This window comes from Punica granatum, chromosome 2, assembly GCF_007655135.1.
Source record: "Punica granatum isolate Tunisia-2019 chromosome 2, ASM765513v2, whole genome shotgun sequence".
NCBI classification, from domain to species: Eukaryota; Viridiplantae; Streptophyta; class Magnoliopsida; order Myrtales; family Lythraceae; genus Punica; species Punica granatum.
The window spans coordinates 4,695,587-4,720,625 of NC_045128.1; the positions used below are offsets into that span (position 1 = coordinate 4,695,587).

At 40.1% G+C, this 25,039-nt stretch overlaps 2 protein-coding genes and 1 pseudogene across 14 annotated transcripts; 1 reads left to right on the top strand and 2 right to left on the bottom strand.

Annotated features, from left to right (window-relative positions):
- Nucleotides 1–208: 208 nt before the first annotated feature.
- LOC116195350 lies at nucleotides 209–2,322 on the bottom strand. 4 transcript variants are annotated; one of them, XR_004154630.1, is made up of 2 exons: nucleotides 1,365–1,503; nucleotides 209–1,102 (listed from the first exon to the last, which is right to left on the bottom strand). XR_004154630.1 is itself a non-coding variant. In XM_031524479.1 (2 exons), exons 1-2 carry the CDS (start codon nucleotides 1,720–1,722, stop codon nucleotides 627–629), a joined length of 447 nt encoding a protein of 148 aa, XP_031380339.1. In that variant the 5' UTR covers nucleotides 1,723–2,322; the 3' UTR covers nucleotides 209–626. The 4 variants fall into 4 exon arrangements, 1 of the variants encoding a protein (XP_031380339.1); XR_004154629.1 differs by having other exon boundaries at nucleotides 209–1,229; nucleotides 1,365–1,476; XR_004154628.1 differs by having other exon boundaries at nucleotides 209–715; nucleotides 809–1,476.
- Nucleotides 2,323–11,343: 9,021 nt separating this feature from the next.
- Nucleotides 11,344–16,688, top strand: LOC116195349 (putative F-box/LRR-repeat protein At5g02930). Of its 10 annotated transcripts, none has more exons than XM_031524469.1 (7): nucleotides 11,345–11,697; nucleotides 12,735–13,448; nucleotides 13,803–14,015; nucleotides 14,214–14,301; nucleotides 14,469–15,338; nucleotides 15,469–15,639; nucleotides 16,169–16,688. In XM_031524469.1, exons 4-7 carry the CDS (start codon nucleotides 14,227–14,229, stop codon nucleotides 16,469–16,471), a joined length of 1,419 nt encoding a protein of 472 aa, XP_031380329.1. In that variant the 5' UTR covers nucleotides 11,345–11,697; nucleotides 12,735–13,448; nucleotides 13,803–14,015; nucleotides 14,214–14,226; the 3' UTR covers nucleotides 16,472–16,688. The 10 variants fall into 10 exon arrangements, with proteins under 10 accessions (XP_031380338.1, XP_031380329.1, XP_031380332.1 ...); XM_031524472.1 differs by having other exon boundaries at nucleotides 13,821–14,015; XM_031524475.1 differs by having other exon boundaries at nucleotides 12,735–13,236.
- Nucleotides 16,689–17,459: 771 nt separating this feature from the next.
- Nucleotides 17,460–20,187, bottom strand: LOC116197313 (annotated as a pseudogene).
- Nucleotides 20,188–25,039: the final 4,852 nt, after the last annotated feature.

The following is a 25,039-nucleotide window of genomic DNA, read 5'->3' on the forward strand; positions in this document are numbered from 1 at the left end:
TCCTACATGCTAACGACAGGCATTGGCGGTGTCTTTTATTTTTTATCCAAATCAGTAGATGCTCTTATTTAGACTCACGAACTTCAATACAAGAAGTCCATATCTACTCGGCCGAACAGACAAGGCAAAACAAGCCCAAATAAAATGAGCTTGCAGGCCCAGATATGGCACTCAGGCCCAATAAAAGCAGGCATGCAGACCCGAAAGATGTTAAAGCCCAGCAGATTAGCAGATCGAAAAAAATAGAATACAGCAAACAACTAAAAAAACTCCATACAACCACTCCCCGCTTCAGAGACTCTTATGCATGCCATGAAAGGCTAAGAATAAGAGTTTCTATAGCTTTACCTTTCAGATGATTTGAAGCCCAGCTCAACTCAAATTCCCAATCTCTTCCCCATAGAGATGACAGGCTGTGTTCACTGTTGTATACAACCTCTCAACCTTGTCCATCGTAACAAGCCTATCATTAATAATAATTCAGCTGATAAAGCTATGTCGAGGAAGACATGGAGTGAACCGGACAAGCTTATACCAACCTTCTCCCAAGCACCAGAAATAGTGAACTCCCTTTCTTACCAGCCTCCCAGTTGACAACATCTTCCTTGCAAGGACCCAAACAAACATTAGACACAAGTTGTTGCAAACTCTAGTCTCCTGCCCCTTCTGCAAATTCTAGACATCCAGGGAACATTGAGTGCAGCTGCTGCTGAGGCTGGAGAAGGAATGACATATAAGCAGCCATTCCCAACAAGAGGACTCATACTAGTCCAATTGTCGTATCAAAAGAAAGTGTAATGTCCATTACCAAGTTTGTGCTTTATAAATGGATAAGCAGTACTCCTAAGCTTCAACAGTTTCCTCCAAACGTAGGAAAAACAGTTAGGGGTAGTAAGAACCCAGAACCCCCTTCCGTTTATAAGATAAGCATTAACCCAGGCGATCCACAAGGAACCAGCTTTTTGAAGGAGCAACCAAATCAGCTTTGAGTTACAGGCAGAATTTCAAATTCGGATGTCCTTAGCACCCAAACCTCCTACCTTTTTAGGCCTTCACACCATTTCCTATTTAACCTTCGCGCCGCTACCATCCCTATCTCAACCTTTCCCAAAAAAAAAAAAAAAGGCTTACATTTCTACTCCACAGACTTCAGCACCTTCAGAGGTAAGATAAAAGGGCAACACCAGAAATTTACAAGTGAATGAATGACGGTGTTAACAAGCTGCAACCTGCCAGCATAAGATAATTTTTTAGCGGCCCAACCTTCTATTCTACTCGTAATTCTATCAATGAGCGGCTTGCGATCTCTATCAGTCAACCTCCCAGCTACCAAAGACACCCCAAGTAACTAACAAGAAGCTTACCTCTCTTAAAGCCACTTAAACTCAACATCTCCTTAACAGAATCCTCATCCATACCGGCACAGAAAACTTCAGTTTTTGCAGGATTCAGCTTCAAACCATACATCATATAGAAGTTATAAAAAATGTCCAAGAGAGCTTTGAGAGAATTGACATCACTGTTAAGGAATATCATAAGACCGTCAGAAAAACCCGAATGGGTAAGCTTGACTTTCCTGCAAGATGGGAGATACAGAATATGCCCCTCCTCAGCTGCTTTGTCAAGTAAATTGGACAGCACTTCTATGGCCACAATAAAAAGATAAGGGGATAAGGTGTCCCCCTGTCTCAGCCCCTTGAGTCCCTTGAAGTAACCCTCCATGCCTCCATTAATTGAAATTGAAAAACGAGGTCCTGTTATGCACTCAAATATCCACCTAGTGAAAATTTCAGGAGCACCAATGGCTTTTAAAATATTCCTCAAAAACAGCTAACATAATCAAATGTTTTCATCACATTAGCCTTAACAGTACATCGTGGACTCACACCCCTCCTATTGTAACCCTTCACAATCTCATGAGATAGAAGAATGTTCTCCCCTATATTCCTGCCATTTACAAAAAAAAAGTGCACTGATTTGCAGAGATAAGGCTAGGTAAGACCCCCTTTCAAACTACTAGCAAGAATTTTTGTAATGCATTTATTTATAGGTGACATTACAGTAGGAAATAGGCCTATACTCAGTCATCTTTGAAGGATTAGGTACTTTGTGAACAACAGTAATAAATGTACTGTTGACTTCTTTCAATAATCAACCACTAGAGAAAAAAATTCATAATGGCATGTGTGAACTCCTTACCCACAGTGTCCCATGAAGCTTTGAAGAAATGTGCACTATACCCGTTAGGCCTGGGAGCTCTATCTCCATACATGCTCCAAAGAGCTTCTTTTATTTCTTCCATATTGACAGGCTGAGAAAGACGAAGTCTTTGTTCATCAGAGAATCTGAAATGAAGAATATCTTGAAGAGTAGAGACCTCACCACCAGTTACAAGAGGGTCTTTCAGTACCCAGGAGTTTTTCATAAAAATCCACAGCTTCTTTTGATATGGCTTCAGGGTCATCAATTCTTCTGCCATCATCTGTAGTAAGCACTTTAATACTACTTTTAGATCTTCTAATCTTCACAGTTCTATGAAAGAAGCTTGTGTCGTGGTCGCCAAGCAAAAGCCATCTCACTCGAGCCTTTTGCTTATAGAAAGCCTCCTCTGCAATTCTGAGCTCATAGTAACTACTATAAAACTCATGTTCAGCAGCAGAAAACTCAGGCGCATCACCAGTTCCAGGTAGTTTAGCTTGAGTGTCTTTAAGAAAATCTCAGCTTCCTTAACCCTCTTAGAGATGTCACTATAGTTATCTTTATTAAAAGCTTTGAAATCCTGCTTCATCAACTTTAACTTTCTAGTGAGGACAAACATAGGAGTACCCTTCACATCTCAAGACCGTCCCTACCTTACAAGCTCAGCATGGTTGGGATTTGTTGTCCAGAAATTAAAAAATTTAAAGGAGCTCTTTTCATGAAACTTCTCTCGAGTCACTGAGGTGATACTAGGGCAATAATCAGAAACTAATGGGGCTGAGAACTCCACAATGGAGCTAGGATACAGACTTAGTCAATGTTCATTAACAAGCACCCGATCTAGTTTCCTGGCAATGAAACCATCAGATCTTATGTCGGTCCAAGTGCCGAAGCTTCCAATCGAGGGTTGGTCTTGAAGATTAGTATCTTCAATGAGGGCTTTAAAATCCTCTATACCAGGAAGCTCGCTAGTATCACCATTACTTGCCTCGTTTGCATCTCTCACAACGTTAAAGTGACCAGCCACTATCCAAGGCAAGCACCCAACAACAGATTTGATGTGCCTTAGGGAATTCCAGAGGTGGACCCTCTCATTGGCAGTGTTAGCAGCATAGATGGCTGAAAACCAGAATTTAGTATTATCCTCCAGCGAAACAAGACAATGGATTCCTTGGTCGGACATATTAACAACTGAGAGGATCACAGATCTGTCATAGAAAATCCATATTCTGCCCAAGGGATGATGAGAATAGTTGTTAATGAAACTGCACTCCGCAAACATATTATCCTTTATAATATTAACATTATTTTCATGCACTCGAGTCTCCAAGATACAAAAAATGTTTATCTTTTTAGAAGCAACCAGCTTTTTTACTTCCTGGTGCTTTAAGGGCCTGTTACAGCCCCTAATATTCCATGTCAAGATTTTAGTCATTTGAAGATCAAATACAATCCCGACTCTCTGCTGACTCAAAATCAAATACAATCAACCCACTCTCTAATTCCAAATTGATGACCTGCCCATTTCTCCTGCATAGGCAGTTAGCAGTTGAGTAGATTTTAGACTGGTTCAATCTCTAACCAATTAGCTGGCCGACAAGCGCGTTCTTCCAACTTTTAGCTCTTTCATCAAATACAGACTTGGGAGGCTTCACCAATCGCCGCCCTTTCGCGAGTTCTGGTTCATGGTACTGCAACCGTGAACTCTTCACGCCGCCAAAAAACATTTGACTCCATGATTGAGCAGAGTCGATAGCTGCATGATTCCTAAGATCATCCGATGCACCGGGTGCACAAGATAAAATCCCGATCATCCCAGTAGTTCGATCAATCTTCGAGTTTTCAATAGTAGAGCTCATAGCAAATTCCACCAAATCAAACTACAGGTTCTCTCTAATCAATCCTTTGCAAGACCAAATTGAAACTCTCAATAGGTCTCAACACGGACTGAAATGAATTTTGCATGAAGAATTCCTCAGATCAGGACACGAGAGATACAACCTGAGCGAAGAACTGTTCACAGCAATCTGTTAGAGAGAACTTTCTCTCTCTGAAGAGCGTAGACAGAGAAACTGCCGGTATGGCGGAAGGAAAACAAAGTTGTTGCTTTAAAGATTATCAACGTCGTCGCGGCTTCCGGTGAATAAACCCCTTTTTTTTTTCAATTGTCCGCCAAAAATATTCAAAAAAATAATTTCCTTAATTCAACATCCTAAAAATATGAAATATTAGTTTTTTTTTATAGGGATCATGGTCCCTAAAATTATGGAATTAAAAAGTAAATTAAATTCACGAAGATATGTACAAAAACTAAAAAATACCATTCATTTAACCGCCATTTATCTCTAATTGTCATTTTACAATTACATCCACTTAGTTAGATTTACTTAAGTGGATTATCGAATTAGTCAAGTTCAACGTACGAACTTATTAGTTTTCATCAGGGCTCCCTTCACTGATATTTTTATTTATATTCCTAAGACTATTTATAACACAAAGGAACTTTACCAGACTTTACAATTAGTTTGAGTAAAAAACAAAATAAAAGTTAATTGTATTTCCAAATATTTGTTTTTATTAGATGGTCGTCATCATTGCTACATTAATGGACAACTAAGACTATAGACAAGAATAGAATATGAAGTTCGGCCTTGGCAAGTCATTTAATTAACCAGAATTAGTATTGCTCGAAGTCTTTAAAAATTACTTGTTGGTATCCTTTCAGTTAGATATGCTTAAGCGGATTATAGAATGAGCCTACATCAATAATAAATATTCCAACTTATTCGTTTTTTATCAGGGTCATTTTCACTAATGCTTTTATTTTCATTCTTAAATATTTTTATATTCTTAAAACTATTTATCGCACAAATGAGCTCTCACAGATAATATAACTAGCTTGAATCAATAATACAAACAGTTCTAGAAAGAAAAAATAACTCGAATAATGCACGAAATGGATATCTATATCTATAATCTATATATATAATATAATACAATACATGTGAAGTTCATTTTTTTTGTTTCCAGATTTTTTAAAATTCCTAAAATACCCTTGGCGGTTATTACATTTAATGCCTTTTCTCAACCTTAACGGTTACGAAGCTTTACAGTTAACCCTTTTCATTTTCAATTGGTCCCATTTTGCAGGTAAATGGTATCCAACATTTATACAGAACACCTTTCCCGTGCAAGAAATCTCACCCAGCTGCCATTTAACGCCATTTCCAATTTCAACACCATTCCGATGCCCCTTCACTGCAACTGCCTCTTCCTCCTTTTGGCGATTACGCACCCGTTCTGCATTGGACTCGCATTCAAACGCCCATAAAAACAATCGGCGACCGATTGCCAGTTTTGCCTCTGGCCCTCGCCTTCGACCTCAATCTTATGCCCCGCGCGCCTCACCTCCAGACACCCGCAAACCGCCCCCTTTTGAAATTCCTACTGTTTCTGCTCCCAACGGCCCTTCCCCCTGCCTACTATCCTTGTTGTGCCACTCATCATCACCATCTCCCAATTCGCATATCTTCCCACGGTGCGTTATCTTCTTCTTGCTCTTCGGCGGTTCCGAACAAACCCTTACCTGCTACTGCTCAGCGCGCTATCATCGATATATCAGTTCATATCTGTTCCCAGGCTGCATCACCTTTTTCTTGTTCTTCTATATTTCATTCTCATTCTTGCGCCTCCAAAGTGCACGTGAAAATGCCTGTAAGTTTTGTTATATTTCAATGGCGTCTGGTCATCGCATCTCATTGCTGCGACATGGTCACCTAATGGCAGGTAGTCTCTCAGCGAGTTCACCCATAGGATTGAGGTAGTAAGGGCGCTACTGGGTGGTCGGCTGAAGTCATGCACTTGTCCTTGGGGAGACAAAGTCAATTGCTAGAGTTTCCAGTAAACGGGTAAGGCTTTCATCATCAATTAATAAAATTTCTCCTTTGTTTTAGATTCAATTACTTTGCAGTCAGTGGTAGCCACATCTCTTTATTTGGGTATAGCATTTTCCTACAATTTGCATACTTATGCTCACGCTCTTTAGTGTGCTCTGATGCGGTTAGAAAAGTCCAAGATGTATCAATTCATTTTGAATTTTCTTATGAATCGTTTTGAATGTGATCACCTCAATCTTGAGCCCCTTACAAAGGATTAGAATGTGGGATGACAACTTTTTTTCGGTTGAAAAAAGTTGTCATCCCACATTCTACACTTTATAGGTGTTAAAGTTGGTGGTTACAGATTTTAATTCGTTCTAACTTTGTCTTCAATTTCATCATATTTTCAATGTCTCTGTGCAAGTATTGTTAATCATTTACCTGTACAACTGCATGCTAATCCTTAGTTTCGTAAATCTACCTGCAAAGTTCCTTTTTTTTTAATACTCTTTAGTCACATTACTTCGTGTTAATTTCTCTTATCAAAAAATTTTTAGATCAATCTTTAAGGGGATCGAATATTGAAGAAATTGATGAAACCAATGATGAAATCGGTAGAGAAAACAAGGTTGCAGAAGAAGAATCTGCAGAAATTCTGCGGTACACTATTTCATTATAGGAGAGGAGTTTATATGGATATTTACATCGAGAGAAATCCCTGGAAATATGGGGTCAAGAAAGAAACCTTATAACATCTAACGTAAAACGGGAAAACTTGACAAAGTTACATGATACCGAAGTATCTCGAGTATCTTCTCGTGATACTGTAATAAATATGGTTGATTTTACACAATTGTCCTAAAATGAGCTGATTGGGTTTTCCTCATTGCATTTCTTTTATTGGATCAACAATAATATATAAGCTACTGTCCTCCTAATTCACGGTAATTCTTATGAGCACTATAAATGGATGTAGGAAAGTGTAACAAAGAAAGTCTTAGGAAGGAACAAGGAAAGATAGTAGTTTTGAGGGAAGAAGTATTTTAAAGCATCTTATATAGAGTAGAAAGGAATCGGGGATATGTCGTGAGCCGAAAGTGACTAATATGAAAAATATAAATTTAAGCTTTCCTAACAATACAAACGTCCTTACATATGGTAAGTGACAGGTACTCTATTTATTAATTATTCAGGTTCCACGTGACTGATAGCTTTTCATTGGGTCTCACTAGATGTAGGCATCTGGTACTTAATTGTCTCTTCTCATTGTCACTTACGTTATAAGCTAGGAGATTTGCAATAGTAGATTCTTGCACGGTCTTGACATAGATTTGAGACTCACTCTTCAAAATATGTTTAATTTTTTTTTTCTGTTTTTGTTTTGTTTTGTTTTGTTTTGTTTATCTATTTTTGCTCCTCGACCTATCATTCTGAGACTTGGTTTTATTTTCTTCAACTGCAAGCCCTACGGTCCCTCAAAGTTAAGCTCATTACTCATGCTATTTACAAACCTATGCATAGATGTACTATTTTGATTTTCTCTTGGAAAAATTACTCCTGTATAAGCTGATTTTCTGCGGTCTAGACATGTAAGAGTTTTATTTCCAACAGGAAATTACTTGGAAGAATTGGACTGTTACATCATCTCTTCTTCTGTGTTTGCAATGTTGCACTTGAAAAACAGATAAATGTGAACATGAACTTTTCTAATGCATGTTGGACTCCTTTTAGAATTAAAAAGTAACTCGATAATCGTGTTGCCTGTTAGCTATGTATGTTTTATATGGTGTCTTGCTAATCCATGCTCCTTTTCTTTATCTTATCTAAAATTTTGCTACTCCTGCCTTGTAGGATGGCATTTCTTAATGTCCCATTGTTGTCCATGTATTTATGCTTCGATTAATGTTCCTTTGTGATCACTTAACTTTAAACACCCTCTTCTAATGGTTTTTCCTGTTGAGGAATCATGCTATGCGCAGTTCTTTGTAAGTATACATATCCATTCAGTTTCCTTTTTAACTGTTCTCGCAGTTGTTATATGATCTTAGCTACAAATTAGTTTTTTTTTGAATAATAGAAAATAAATTGTACTGATAAACTAAAAGAATCAAGAGGTTGCACAGGCACAAGTGCAAAAAAAAAAAAAAGTCTTCTCCGCATTGCTCTACCGAGGACTTCCTTAGCCATGTTCCTAACATTCAATACAGGGATTTCCTTCTGTTTTATATTTATGCATTGCATCATTTTTTAATGTCTTTCATTATATTGTATTTACTGCGCTCGACTTGCATGCTATCATATTTGACCATATTAATCTGTGATTGTCACTTGTCGATATTTTATTGCTTTACTTTGTTCGATAAGTGTAGTAATTAACTTCACCTATGACCCTTTTGGTCCCAATAGGATGAGCATTACCTCCTCGAAATGCTGACTCTTTCAGACCCATCTCCTTCCTTCCTGGAGAACTGTTATCTGTTTGGAATGCACGGTGTGAAATGTTATTTATTTTTGTGGTTGGCTTCCATCTCTACACCTCCTCCGACCATAGAAAACTTTATCTATGTCTAAGTTGAAAATCTTGGATCCCTATGCCATAAGGAGTTCTCTGAGCGGGTAGGATTCTGTGGGTGTCTTACTCTATTCCGTTATTGAAAACATCTCCTGGGTTCTCTTTTTCACTCTTCTAGCCTTCGTGTTCATGTTGTTGGGCCTTTTTCCCATAAGAATAGGGTATCCAATTTTAAAAGGAAAATCTGTTTGAAGTAGTTGTCCTCGGGTTTGCACAGTTAGACCAAAAGTAGTTGGTTTGTTTAATTGTAATTTTGATTCTAGGACAGAAGAATTAATTTGATATTGGATGACTTTGGATGATGATGAATAATTGATGGGATTTACAGTCCAATTCTTTCAGTGTTTGCACAGATTTTACTGTAAGTACAATCATACAAAGTATGTTGCTTGATAATTTTAGAAGTTTCATAGAGATTCAACTGTTGAGAGATCTGATGATGTAGAGCGATATGCTCCCAGTTACTCTTGGTCTATGAGGTCTTATTTGCCTATTTCAAATAATTTAGTTTACGGAAAATAGCACCATATAGCACAAGTTTTATTCGATTTTCACCTCCTAACACGTTTTCAAAAGTTAGTACGCCCTAGCACAAATGACCAATTTCCCTTTCAGATCTAGCATGCCGTTTATTTTACGTCAAAAGCACTAAAGATAAGCTAGGTTGGTTTGATGGCGGGCCTTCCTGCAAATGTGGACGTGGCATGTGGACGAGATAATAAGAAAAAAATGGGGAGTCAAGATCAGCGGTCACGCCCTCCCCGCCCCCAGATCTCGGCTCCCCTTCTGTCTTTGTTTTCAAATAGGAGGAGCTGAGATCGACAGTGAGGGGTTCGCCCATCGGTCGCCTCCCTTCGGGCAAGATCATCGGACACCGGTCGAGCCTCCAGCGACCTTGCCCAAGGTGGGGCGACCGGCAGGGGGAGCCCTCTCCCCTGATCTTGACTTCCTCTCTGTTTAAAATAGAAATAGAAGGGGGAGACCAGCCTCCGGCGATCTCGCCCGAGGGGGTAGAATAGAGGGGGGAGCCACCTCCTCCATTCTCGGCTCCCTGTCTGTGGTTTTGGTCTTCATTTGAAAACAGATGAAGGGGGAGCCGAGATCAGGGTTGGGGGTTGTGGGGTTGGAGGAAATTGGTAGGATAAAATCTATGCTATATGGTGTTATTTTTTTGTTTAGTTTATATCTGCCCTGACTTTATGGAATTCTATTTCCTTGTACAATTCAGATTCTCCACTACCACGTGTTCGTGTTGATCTGGATATGGGGTATCTAGCTGTTCATCAGAATCAACTTCTTGAAGAGTAATTAATAAGAAGCTATTGCAGCTTAGACTTTGTCAATTTGATTCTCTATTTTGTTTAAGGTGCATCCTTTAAGTGGCTTGTCGGTTCTGCTTTTACTAGGTAAGGGATAAACTCCACATTAGACATCATTTTCCCATCATTATTAGAAAGGAAAAAAGAAAACCCAAGAGAACCTGCAATTGCAATCTTCAATTGTGGGCTTATACTGCAGTATCACTCTGAAAAACAACACTGGTAAGGCACGTGAAATGTACATACTTCTATTAGTATCCTTAAAAAATATTCACTCACCAAAAAGAAAAGTTGAGAAATATCCTTAATATCAGTGAATAAAATAAGAAAATTATCGATGTCAAAAAGAAAAATTGATCAGAAGTTGGAAAAAAATTAGAATGATCGACATGGTCGGCCTTCGGCGAACTCTCCAAGAATACTACGAGAAACTTGAGACATGGTGCGGTATGAAGAAGCGAAGCAAACATGTCAATAAGAATTGGTCATTGTATTCAAAAACTAGCTTCCATCACAATGGCGGGATGTTCGTCATGGGCTCCTTTTCATATTGAATGCATTGCGAAATTAATGAAGGGGTTGCAATTCCAATTTCGGCGAACAAATTTTCTAACAAGATACAAAGAAATACGAAAATCGGCTATTTATCGACATGGCAAAAAACTCTAGATCAATTGTTAGATGATGATCGAATGTGGTGATCGGATTTGGAAAACTGGTTAAAAAATGATAGAATGAATCGATGAGAAATCGAATAAACCGATTGAATAAATAAGACCAACCGGATTTGCCAAAAAAAAAGATTCGGTATTAGTCTGATTAATTAGTATTGAGTTTTGCTTGTTACCCGATTACATTGTGTCACGCGAGTGGACGTGCGACAATGTAATTTGGACACGTGTCAAATGAGTAAGGGACGAGTACAAATTATTGGAGGCAAAAACCGCTAAATAAATAATTGAAGACTTTAGTTTAAGCCTTAAGGGGTAAAAATATGTAATTTATGAATCTTCAAGATTTCATGTTGAAATATTCAATGAATAGAACTACTATCCCATCATAAGACATTATTTAGCGTTCTGTGCTAAAACACTCTTATCATATATATATTTGATTCAATTACGATGAACCCTTAATAATTACTTTTTAATATATATCTCGATAAGGAACCCTAATTTATGAGATTCAGGAATATAATCGAGTAAATTATACTGTTGATATAAACTTTTTTTTTTTACGATGTAACAATTCAATACAAATTTTTTAAAATGTCACAATTTAATCAAAATCGTTTTCGAAGAATAATTTAAGAAATTTAATTATTTTCTTTTAAAATAATATATACTTTCCTCTTCTTCTTTTTTTCCTTTATTTTTTTTTTCTAATGTCGTCTTGGGTTGGGTGCTGCGGGTGTTCATACTTTTCTCTTTCTTCCCAGTTCTCTCAAGCAAAGCTCACCGCTTCTCTCTTCGAATTCTCAAACCCTAAACAAGTCTTCATCTTTCTTTCAATCAGTCTCTATCCCTTCCTCAGCTCACCGTTGGCGACGAGCTGCTCTCTCTCTCTCTCTCTCTCTCTCTCTCTCTCTCTCTCTCTGCTGCTTCGTGCGCTAATCGAGTCCGATCTGCTGCTGCTGCAATCGAGTTCGATTACAAAGGTTCCATTTTTACAATATATATATATATTGGGAAGGTCAAGCTGTGCAGTCGCTATCCATCCTTCTGACCGGGTAGTTCTCTTCTCCCTCAGATTTACTGCCTCTCTTTTGAAGCTTTTAGTTTTAAATTTTTATTCATCATATAAGCTCCTGCAAGTTTGCTTCTTTTTTGGTTTTTTTGGCCTGCAAGTTTACTCCTTTTTGATATATTACTCATAGGGGTGATCGCCCTACCCTGTAAAGGTCCGGTTTCAAGATTTTGAAACCGGACCCTACCCTGTTGAATCCTGGAATCGGAACCTACCCGGAACCTGAAACCTGTATATAATACAGGTTCCGAGTACCCCGTTAAAATCTGTAAATTTTTTCAATCCACTAATACAAATTTTGAAAATGCTAGTTTCAATCCTTGTGGACTTGCTATTACAGGCACAATAGTCGCCGAATTCCTTAATAATGTGCCCCTGTTGAAATCTGTAAATTTTTTCAATCCACTAATACAAATTTTGAAAATGCTAGTTTCAATCCTTGTGGACTTGCTATTACAGGCACAATAGTCGCCGAATTCCTTAATAATGTGCCCCTGATCATTTCTTTACAACAGTAATGACTAGTAATGTGTCTTCAAGAATCATCACAGAACCTAAACCCCCAACAAACATAACTGAGTCCCATCTTTACATGGAAGTGATAGGAAGTACAAAATCTGTAGCTTAGATTTACAAATCAAAGAATGAAAACCAGAAGTTGACTTATAATGTCTTCAATCATGCAAATCAATATTATGAACTCAATACGGTTAAAAAAAAACATTGAAGCAAGTTTACTGGTTGAAGTCTCTTGGGATTTTTTGCAATCATCATAATTGGAATCATGCATTCGTGCATATAGTATCACATTGAAAATTATCAATATTATAAGTTATCATATAAGGGCAGATAATTCTAGACTAAGAATCAATCCTATAGGAACAAATTCAAGTTCCTCAAGAAAATATATGGGGATCATAAGCACAATTTCATTATAACTGTAGTAAGGAAGTCAGGAAACAAAAATCTGAAGTATGGCAGGTTAGTATCACACTATGGTAGCCATTGTCTATTGTGCAGACAACCAAAGAAAATGCAAAGTCAGTAGAACTGACAGGATGGTGCCAACGCCACGATGCCAAACAACACCACACGACCATGCCTTGTACACAGACAGATAACATTAGATACGAAGCATTCAAAGTCACTGAACAAACAAGGAACAAATCAACAGGGCTTTTAAGACTGGAGTAACGATACCAAATCAGCAGGTGAGCATTCAGTGAGCAGCCAAGGAAGCAAATCAAAAAGACATATTCAACCGAGAAGCAGTAATGGAGAGAGAGGGCCGACGAACATACCTCTACTGCCGATGCCTCTCCCAAAAAGCCTCAAATTGAGCCGAGAACAGAGCACTGGAAGGGGCTCTTACTATTTTTGAAGTCGAGAATCTCTGACCTCAAGTGACAGAAGACACTATCTCCGCCAATAACTCCTGACGAAGTCCTGCTTTTCACTGTGAATCGCACCTCCTTTGCCCGGTGATCCTCACGGACTCACAGTCTGCATAAAGGCACGGGAGGTGAGTAATCGATGAAATTGACGCTTCCCACTCACTAATCGGGAGTTTCCGACCTCGATCAGAGCAAGAGCCCTGGGAAAGGGAAACCCTAACCCCGACGGCAGACGAGCGCCGCCCACAGAGAGAGTAGAGAGAGAGAGAGAGAACAGGTGGTGAGGTGATACTGAGGTGGTGAGAACAGCTCTTCCCAATCCCGACTGATACTGATGAGGGTAACTTTACCTTCTTTTTTTTTTTAAGTAATTACCATCCGGTTCCGGTTCCGGTTTTGGATACCCCATAGGTTGGAACCAGAACCGGAACTGGATTTCACCGATTCCTTATTTTGATTCCCGGACCTTACCCTATTATTTTCAATACGAGTTACCCGGACCCTACCTATCGGGTAGGTTCTGACCGGTTCCGGGTATACCCGGTATCCGTGCACACCCCTAATTACTCATGTAATTGTGTTTCAATTTCCTCCCAATGCCTGTTGACTGCTGGATTGTTATAGCTATAGGCGACGACTGAGCTTAATTGACTGCAGCTTTCCCTAAACAAGTCTTCATCTTTCTTTCAATCAGTCTCTATCCCTTCCTCAGCTCACCGTTGCTGACGAGCTGCTCTCTCTCTCTCTGCTGCTTCGTGCGCCAATCGAGTCCGATCTGCTGCTGCTGCTGCAATCGAGTTCGATTACAAAGGTTCCATTTTTACACACACACACACACACACACATATATATGTATAGAGGATTGGGAAGGTCAAGCTGTGCAGTCGCTATCCATCCTTCTGACGGGGTAGTTCTCTTCTCCCTCAGATTTACTGCCTCTCTTTTGATGCTTTTAGTTTTAAATTTTTATTCATCATAAATGCTCCTGCAAGTTTGCTTCTTTTTTGGTTTTTTTGGCCTGCAAGTTTACTCCTTTTTGATATATTACTAATGTATTTGTGTTTCAATTTCCTCCCAATGCCTGTTGACTGCTGGATTGTTATAGCTATAGGCGACGAATGAGCTTGACTGACTGCAACTTTCTGATCCTGATGGCGACAATGTTCAACTTGGCTCAGTGTTCGGAAATCGGGGTATGCGGATCACATTAATTATCACTTTTGCTGCGAGATTCGGCGTTCTTTTCCTCCAGTTGTAATTTGCCTTCTCGATAGATTATATACACCGTTGATGAACTGATGTTCTAATTATTATGCTTCATAATGTAATCAAATTTTTATTTTTATCTTTTAAAATTAAGGATCGGCTGACCGCGCTGCCAGATGACATCCTTACTCAAAACATTCTCTCACATTTGCCAATGAAAGAAGCAGTGAGAACTAGCATCTTGGCACATGGATGGAGGTGTCTCTGGTCATGCATTCCCGGCTTGGATTTGGACTTCGACTCTGCTGAAAAGGTTGCGGCATGCACTCGTCATAGCCGAAAAGAAATGTTTTGCAAAGGCGGCAAAGCAGCGTTTGATTATGTCAAGTGGGTGGATCAAGTTGTTGGCACTTGCAGTAGGAGCTCGACTGCTTTACATCACTTTCGTATTCGCTTTCGCTTGGATAAGAGCTTTTCCCACGAGATCGAGTCCTGGCTTATCTTCTCCCTAGGGAAGGGAGTGGAGGTGCTTGAGCTCGATTTCTGTCTAGAAGATGACATAGACGAGGATCCCCGCTATGTGTTGCCCTCCATTCAGCCCCGTCTATTTCCCAAACTTAGATTACTGAAATCGCTCTGCCTTGGTGGCTTATCCACAAGTAATGATTCTCTGGAGCATCTCTTGCTGGCGTGCCAGTTCCTTGAGAGACTGCACCTTCGCAATTTAGCCTCTTTATCCGAGGTCAATATCACCGGCCCCGTGTCGAGGTTGAAATACATAGACATATTCCGATGCAAAACTGTGCGTTCGATCATGATATCGGCCCGTACGCCTGACCTGTTGTCATTCACATACCCGGGTTGGGTAGAAGCCGTGCACGTCGAGCATGCACCTCGGCTTGTTGATCTGATCATCAGTCAAACTAAGCGACGGTTGGACCATTTCGATCTTCTTGCTCACCCACTCTTCTGCTTTGTTGCCCAGCTCCAGTCCCTTCACCTAAGCATGCGGTCTTGGCACATGGTTAGTTCCACATTTCAATTATTAACTTCAGTTAGTCTCTCTATAGCTGCTCCCCTCCTGTTGCGTTGCTTCCCATTTTGCTCGATCTTATATTAAACTGTTTTCACATAATATGTATTGTTTTTTGCAGGTATATAATTGGTTGCCTCATCTTCCGAACCTGAGCGGTCTGAAGCACCTCAAGCTGTCATTAGATGGTCTAAGTTTTCTCGATAATCAAACTCGTCGAGCACAGAACCTCCGTGGTATGGTTTCCCTGATAAAGGCAGCCCCCTGCGTGCAACACCTAACACTGCTGGTGGTGAGTTGTCGGCTTTCTCTTTCTTAATTGGTTCCACTTTAAATAAACTAGTCGATCGGCCTGTGCTAATGCTCAGGCTATTGTCTAAAAAAAAATTATTAGCTAAAAATGTTCTTAATCTTTCACTTTCTCAAAATTTTCCATTCCTCGATCAACTGTGTTCATATCTCAAGAGAACTGATTGCATACTACTACTTTTTTTTAAAAAAATTTCTTTGCAATTTTATACGATCTATAAAGATTATTAAAAATCCAACAGGTGGTCTCAACTAAATTGGTTAGACCTTACAACTTCTTTCGTAGTTATATATACTTTAATATATTTAATGATCTACAACATGTCACAATAATATTAAGCTAAATATCATTATCAATTTGTTGGGATAAAAAGAGTCTAATATAAGGCCTCCTTTGTCTTACATGTGGCATGACTTGGAGTTCCATTCTAGCTCTTGTATATTGTACATAGATAAAGATATTATTGGAATGCAGAATCTTCATCTTATTTTTTTTTTAATTGAATATATAGGTGTCTCCACTCGACCCAGAGCTAAAGATCTGTGAGGAATTTGCTAACTTGAATCTTCAATTTCTACGAGTAATAGAGATTGTGGGGTTTAGGGGGCGGGAGGTGGAATCTGAGCTTGCAGTGCAATCATCTAAGTGTGCTGCATCACTTGAGAAACTTATCATCGACCACCGACACCCATCATCGCGGGGATGCATCATCGGCGAGTATGGTGGTACCAAGAGAGAGAGAGAAGAGTGGAGGAGGAGTGCCTTAGAGATCCAGCAGACGCTGCCATCCGAGGTGCTTATGGTTGTTATTTAATTACAAGACTAATGATAGATTTTTATCTGAGTTGTTGATATCTAATTACAAGACAAATGATAGATTTTGGTGTGGACAAATTAAGTTACATCCCGTTATACTGGATAGAACAGTTAAAATGGCCCCGCACTTGGTCGCGGGTTCCATTTTGTGTTATTGTTTTTAGAAAATAAAGTATCAATATTAAAGTTATGAATAAAATTTATATCTGTATATAGTTTTCTATTCCATTACATATTTTAATTCTCCTAAATCATAAAGAGGTATAATGCTAAATTATTAAATTGAACATCCAAATGTTCTATTATTTAATATGATTGGTATACAATTTTTATATCATATATAATTTTTTAGAAAATTACGTATCTTTTGCATGTTTGTATAAGATTTGTTAAGAGCGTAGTAGATAAAATTTAAGTTTTGTGTGCTTACCGTTTTTTCGATTTAATAACAATATAATGGATGTTCATACTCTATATTAGATATAGATAATATGATTTCATCAGTTATTTTGCAATGAAGCTTTTTGAGACAGACGGAAATATTTGTCTCTAAATAATGTAGAAGCAGAATTTTTCATCTCAATTATCGTCTTTATAAGAGCGAATACGTATAAAGAAAGAAGCGAGCAATGGCTCTACAAATTGGCCCTCCTAGTTGTTGTGCCCCATCCCTCATGTTTCTTGTACTTCACCCTCCGTCATCTCAGTAATTCTAGGAAATTGATTCTACCTTGACACCTTCTATCGACAAGGAGAAAAACTACCTGTGGATTGGATACATTGAACATTCCTAGCTAGGATCCACGCGACACCTCTAGTGATAACATGTCCTTCAAGTCTGCTACGAGGATCTTTTAGGAGAGAATCCAACTAAAACCAACCAGGAAGCTGGATATAAGACACCGTGGATAGATTGCGCACTGGGAAGGGACGTGATTTTGATGATATTGCGATATTATGGCAATGTAAGATCAATTCCTAGGGTGGTCTCATCTCAACCATGAACAGATCATCGCTTGATAAGTATTTTCATAAGCTTTTGGACAGTGATGGCAGAGCGATCAAGAAGCTCAATAGGGCCAAAATCCGGTAATATTGTTGAGGCGAGCTTCAGTCATCTCGTCCCGAAAACAACTGTTTCCTCTCGTGAAGGCTTCCCACCCCGAAAACACTGGCATAGAGAGCAAATCCCACAATTCTCATCCTACCGGAAACTTCACTGAAAAAAATTCTTGCATCCCGACCACAGTGAAGACATCCGAAACTCCTCGTAAGCTGTACTGAGGCAGCAGCCAGAATATGCTTATTTTTTTTCTCATTTTTCCCACCATCTCGAGTCTCTTCATTTCCACAAACGCTGCGATTACCTGATCGGTCATAAGATTCGTGAAGAGATACAGAGGAATATTGAAATAGCTAGGAATACGATGTGATTCCATATTGAATGACAAATAATGGGGCAAGTCACTATGGTTGATGTCTCAGTTACCATTGCAACAACTGAGAGAAATATCCCGATCCCCCATCCTCTGCATAACGTTGTTCCCTTTTCGTTCCGGGTAATGAGTGGAGTCATCGGGACTAGGATCTTGTCATACATAGACATCAAGAGGATTATAGACCGAGTGATTGCGCTCTGTAGGGTTACCGGTGGGACCTCAAAGCTGGTCACTGACCCGGTGCTTCTCTTCATTGAAGTACCTTGCTTGGTGAAAAATGTTGGTAGTTGTTGAAAGTGACAGCAAACATACTGTGGTTCTCACTCGGCATGTCCAATACCTCATTTTTCTTATGGTACAGAGATTTCTCTTGCATCCTAGCTGCACGAAATGGAAGACAAAGATCCAGTCGTTAGGACAGCTTTGTTGTTCAGTTTTTGCTTGTCGGTCCAATAATCAATTCTCATATATTTCTTCCGGAGGACTTACTCAAGCTCGACCTTGTGGCAGTTTCCAATCGGCAAGCTGATTCCTTTCTTTGGGATTGTTTTGGAAGTACTCATTTTAACAGCTTGAACAATCTGCTCAATCAACGGTCGGTCTTTGGCAACATCATCAACATTGGCGTCTGCTTTATATGCATAAATTCGATTTCCACAGTAGAAAATCCCGACTGATGCTAGCATAGCAGCTGCAGGAATATCAAATCCCAGTACCCAACCAAAGGTTTCCCTAGCATAGGACATGGATGTGACCCCCAATAGGCTCCCGCTGCATATACCGAAATACCAGCACTGGAAAAACAGGCTCTTCTTGTCAGCTTTTTGTTCAGTTTCCGTCAGGGGCAGTGAGTTTTGGCCCTGGTGCTGCTCCAGTTGGTCTGCACTGAAGGCTTGCAGAGACGGGTTGTAACCACCCTGCCCAAACGAAATTAAGCACAGTGACCAGAAAAGGAATGCAGTGCCTGATTTGGTTATTGGAGACGGCGTGAAAACTAGAGGTTTCAAGGATAATGCAGCGAGACCCTGCAGGGCCACGGAACATGAAAGTTCGTGAAATAGCCCGAAACCTGAGTATGATCTGCTTTATTATCAAGAGCATTGTCAAATTTTTGGATCCTGCAAATTCAATCTTAAAATTTTGATAAGTGATGAAGTAGCAGAGAAGGTGATGAGTTACTGACTGCTACGTGGAACAAGGAGGAGGCCAGCATGGTGGAGTAAAGGCCACAATAAACATCGGCAAGCGGTGCCAGCGGGAGCGGGAGCATCCAGGTGAAGCCGCCCCCGCCCCAGGTGCTTACCAATTTTGCAGCAGAAGAATTACCCAGCTTCACCACATCTTCATGTGATATTACTACTCTGGCCTTTATTTGGGATGCAATAATTGGTTCGTATAGTATGATAGATTTCTTTTCTGGCCAGTAAGAAATATAAGGATAACCCCCAGGATTGGGTTGGTCGATAAGTGAGCCAGAGGGAGAGAGGGAGGGGGTGAGGATCGGTACGACAGTATGGGTCGTCGCTCGTTAATGTCCCCTCTGTGACGGACCAGAGAATCACCCACTTCTCCTCCAGTCCTCTTAGTCATCTCTCAGGTGTCTCATGCTTGGGTCAAAAGACATCCTTACAGTGAAGCCATTGTCCAATCCCGGATGCTGACTCAGTTCAAATAAGCTGAGACGGAAGTTAAAAGGCACTAATATCCAATCCTAGCAGATTCTCCTCCTCCAAGGGAACTATATCAAAACGAACGTTTCTAGAATTCCTCATAGTACGTCCGAGCAAGGCGAGCAATCTTAGTGACAACCCCTTCCATAGACTTTCCCAAAAGATCTCAGCTGCTCCATTCCCGCCACTCCTGCTTGTTCCATTAATCTCTAGGACCCAGTCCAACAGATGATTGCTGCCGTCTTCTTGATCCCCTTGGATAAATCATGCAGTATTCAGCCCCATCAGTCATCTCGCCATTCTTTCTGGACTTGACACTTTATTTTGGACACAACCTTGAGAGGACTAAATGCGAGAAAATTCTGTGTAGGGTATGGCTTGATCTGGGTGATTAAATGATAGGCTAGAAGGGCGACATCACTCGAACGTGATGGGCTTGATGCCCCTGCAATTGATGCGTTTCCAAAACCCAATGTCCTTATTTTAGCCATATTCAATATAAAAGTGATTGGGGCATAAATATGTACATCAGGATCAGATTCTTGCTTCGAGCTGTCCATAACCCTTGCCACTTGCTCATCCACGTCTCCCTTTGTTTCTTTCATGAGTAATAGTATACTGCTTTAACGTGGGCAACAAGATTGAGAGTGACAGGAAAAGTTGATCTCATGTCTTCCCAAAAACTAAGTACGATTGTCTCTATGTTGCGGGACTCTGGCCAATTTTTCAATTATCGACTCGAAGAGGGGCTGATTCGGAGTGGTAGCTTGTGCATTGCACCAAGCGACATAGTTTCTACAGGTGGTCATTCTAATGCTTTGGATCCTTTTTCCAGATCGTTATGTGCTGATTCTTCGTTTCTCTATGTTACGTACTTGATCATTGCTCTATGTTTGCCATGTGGCTAAAGTGAGTGTCCGAGGGTTGAGCAGAGGAGAAATACTAACCTCTTCGATTGTTTCTTTGTTGGTTAGGTTGTTCAAGCACCACAGGTGGCAGCGCGCAAAATCGAGTCATTTAGGCATGGTGGTTTCTTGGAAAGGAGGAAGGAATAGAATGTCAGCTGACTCCAAATTCAGGCTCAACAGCTCCCACAGCAGCTTCACCAGCGTCGAGCGCCAGCGTTTCCGATCTCTCTCCAACAAGGTTTGTAATTTATGGAAAGTTAGTGATTTCAGCTTTCCCAACTATCCTGGGCTTGTCCCTTGATATATTCGTTCGGTTCCTTGAGATTCAGAATCTAGTAGAAGTAACAATTCAATGTAAAAGACCGACTATGAATTCAAAATAATGAATCACCGGGGAATCTAAAGTCTGCACAGTTTCTGTATCTATATGCCAAAAAAATTGAAATCATGCGAGTCTCTGCAAGATAATTATACACGGTTGTAATAAAAACAGAATTCATACCTTTAACAAGACAAGCTGTTGTCATACATTTGATAAAATTGTCTGTATGCCTTATCTCTCTGTTAGTGAAATCAGATGCTTCTCTTTCTTTACTAAAACACAAAATTTGTTAATAATTTGATGAACTATTGTTTAGGTTGGACTTGTGTGTATAAGGACAATTTTCTCTCAATTAAAATAATTTGACCAGTGAATTGATTGCAATTACTGAAAGAGATATTGTGGCAGTTAAAATCAGATTTTGGATATTTATTTGAAAGTCTATGAGATTTCAAAGTAGATATTTATAAGCTTTTCAGTTGCAAATCAAATAATAAAGGAGAGATTTATGGAAATCAAAACTAAATTTTTTTAAAAAAACTTCTAGATAAACATAATAATTAACTCATATATCGTTATACCCATAAATGGACAAAACAAATAAAGGAGCCAGTGGATAAGGAAAGGAAAGCATATAAAAGGGTTTAGAAATTCTTAATCATAGCAATGTTCAACGTATCATCAATTGATTCATTGGCAGAAAGGAAACATTGAGTGAGGGAGCCACGAAAAGATAAAACAGAGGACCAATTTTAGAAAATTTACTTATTGAAACAAAATCAAGAATTAAAGGACGATTTTTTCTTTGACTTCCAATTAAAAGAATAAATTTCTTATAAACTGAATGTTACTATCATAAAAGGAGCACGGGGTTATTGCAATGGGTTTCTCGTGCTAATTTTCTATGGGACGTTCGATGCAGATGGACCCCCCTCCAGATGAGCTCGACGTCTCATGCTAGGCTCTTACTGACTTCATTTCGTTGAAAGAGGAATACACGCACTTGCTGGGCTACCGAGATTGTGCGAGGGCTGCTGGCTGGGAGGGAGGCGAGAGCGTGCATTGCATCCACCCAGATACGAAGATCATGGAACTGACAGGCAAGCTAAAGTCCGCAGGAGACTAAGTTCGATGAGGATCTGGCCCAACTGCAGCCTAAGCTCAATGCGAAATGGAAGTTCATACGAGACGAGCTTCACACCGTCTATATAAAGAAGGACAAGTATATAGAGCGAGTCGAGGAGCTAAAAAGGGAGTGTCGCTTGAACTTTGTCACCAAAGTGGACAAGAGAGAGGCTTAAGCTGTGATAAGATCTGCTCTCTGACCCGCCGTATCCAGGAGGAGGACGAGGTGCAATTGATCTCCAAACCCGTGTGCAAGCCGCTAGTTTTTTGGATTTTAAGGTTTTAGACGCAAAACTTGTCAATTTTTTTTGGTTTATAGATGTTTTCGTGTTGATTTTGTAATTAGGATGTCTCATCTGATCCAGGCAACGAACTTGTGCTCTTCAAATTTTAAGTCTAACATCGATCGTTTGAGATCCAAAGCCAACAGCAAAATTTAAGAAGACCTGCCCCAGCAGCAGCTAGCCAACAGCAAAGCAGAACAACACTATGCCTTCAATGGCAAATATATCAAACAGTTCACTCACATCTCCATTGGTTCAAGTCGGTTTGTTTCCCTCAACCAATGCCCCATATTTACACTAAGATTCGAAAGCCAACAATCTCCGTTGATAAACACGGAGTGCTCGGGCAACTTCGAACCAAAAGAAGCAGTTCGATACTCACCGAAACCGATACGCAATCGTCGACCTCCAGCGTGGCAGAAGGACTATGACTGCCGCCTTGCAGCGATCAAACCCCCTCCACCTATAGCTCACGCCGACTCCAAAATCCCCGCAGGTTCGTACTATGCTATTGAACAATATCTTGATTACTCTCGATTATCGAATGATTATCGATGCTACTTGTCGGTCCTTGATCGAGATTGTGAGCCCAGACACTATTCAGAAGCAGTGCGTTATCATCACTGGAGAGAAGCCATGAATGCAGAATTATCCGCACTTGAACGCAATGGGACCTGGATAATTACTGATTTGCCGCCAGGAAAGAAAGCAATTGGTTGCAAGTGGGTATACAAAGTAAAACGGAAGGCTGATGGATCGATCGAATGCTATAAAGCTCGATTAGTTGCAAAAGGTTATACACAAATTGAAGGGCTGGATTTTGATGAGACTTTTGCTCCAGTAGCGAAGCTGGTGAGTGTTCGGGTATTGCTCACTATTGCCCTTTATAAAAACTGGGAATTATTTCAACTAGATGTGAATAATGCGTTTTTGCATGGTGATATGGAAGAAGAAGTTCATATGACGTTGCCACCAGGATTAGTACATGCAGGAAGTAATAAGGTATGTTGCCTTCAGAAGTCGTTGTATGGGTTACGGCAAGCGTCTCGCAATTGGTTTGCAAAGTTTTCAATTGCTCTAAAGTCTTATGGTTTCATTCAATCCTCGGTTGACTACTCATTATTTATTTTTAACAAAGACGGGATTATACTTGTCGTACTGGTTTACGTTGACGACTTGATTTTGACCGGTAATGATATTACTCATTGTGCCAAATTCAAGTAGTATTTGGATGATTGCTTTAGCATCAAGGATTTGGGCAAGCTCAAATATTTCTTGGGGATTGAAGTGGCTCGACAACCTGATTGTTTATTTCTCTGCCAAAGGAAGTATACCCTCGATATTCTACAGGAAACTGGGATGCTTGGAGCAAGGCCGGCTGCCTTTCCAATGGAACAACATCTGAAACTTATCTCAGAATCGGGTGAAGATTTGTCAGATCCATCGCGTTATCGCAGGCTAGTCGGACGACTAATTTATCTCACAATCACCCGACCTAAGTTGAGCTACCCAGTTCATATCCTTTCCCAATTTATGCAAAGGCCAAAACAAGCACATTGGGATGCAGCTCTTCGAGTTCTTCGCTATCTAAAACAAAGCCCAGGAAATGGTATCTTGCTGCGACGACCGTCTTCATTATCTATCACTGCCTATTGTGACTCTGATTGGGCAGCTTGCCCAATGACAAGACGCTCTCTTACAGGGTACTTTATCATGCTTGGTGAGTGTCCGATATCATGGAAAATGAAGAAGCAGAGTACTGTGGCTCGATCTTCGGCAGAGGCAGAATATCGTTCCATGGCATCAACTACCGCAGAGTTATTATGGTTACGATCTTTACTCTCTTCTATGGGAGTGACTCTTTCATCAGCTATGACGATGTACTGTGATAATATGGCTGCTCTACACATAGCCGCAAATCCAGTCTTTCACGAGTGGACAAAACACATAAAAATCGATTGCCATTTCATTAGGGAACATGTACAAACCAAGTCCATCATTACACGCCATGTTCCTTCCGAGTTTCAAGTTGCTGATATCTTCACAAAAGCTCTTGGTCGAGATCATTTTCAATTTCTACTTGGCAAGTTGGGCATTACTAGTATTCATGCTCCAACTTGAGGGGGAGTAATGAGGATTCAGATAGTTTAGGAAAGATTTTTAATGAGATCATGACAATTTCATCTTTCCAAGTACTCTTTATTCTAGATCATTCTTTTCCATCTTTTGTACTATCTTTCCTTATTGAGTCTTTCTTCCTCGTACATGAAAAGGAAGAATGTATTGTATATATATGCGTATGGACTTGAACAGAAAGTTGTTCCTCTATCCTAGTTCGACCTATTGTCAAACTTAATATATCATCTTAGGTCTTCGAGGAAGTATATTGCACTGGTTAGCCAAGAGCCGACCTTGTTTGCTGATACCCTAAGGGAAAACATTGTATACGGCATCTCTGGTCACATAACCGAGACTGGGATTATAGAGGCAGCTCATGCCCCACGAATCTGTAGTTGCGCTTCAGGACGGATATGATCCACGGGGTGGGTACCAAGGAATTCAGCTCTCGGGAGGACAAAAGCAGCAAGTGGCCATCGCAAGGGCTATACTAAAAGAACCAAGGTTATTGCTGTTGGATGAGGCAACAAGTGCCCTCGATAGCTATCGGAGAGGGTCGTGCAGGATGTGCTGGAAGAGCTGATGAAGGGCAGAAGAATGCCTGTTGACTGCTGGATTGTTATAGCTATGGGCGACGACAATGTTCAACTTGGCTCAGCGTTCGGAAGTCGGGGTATGCGGATCACATTAATTATCGCTT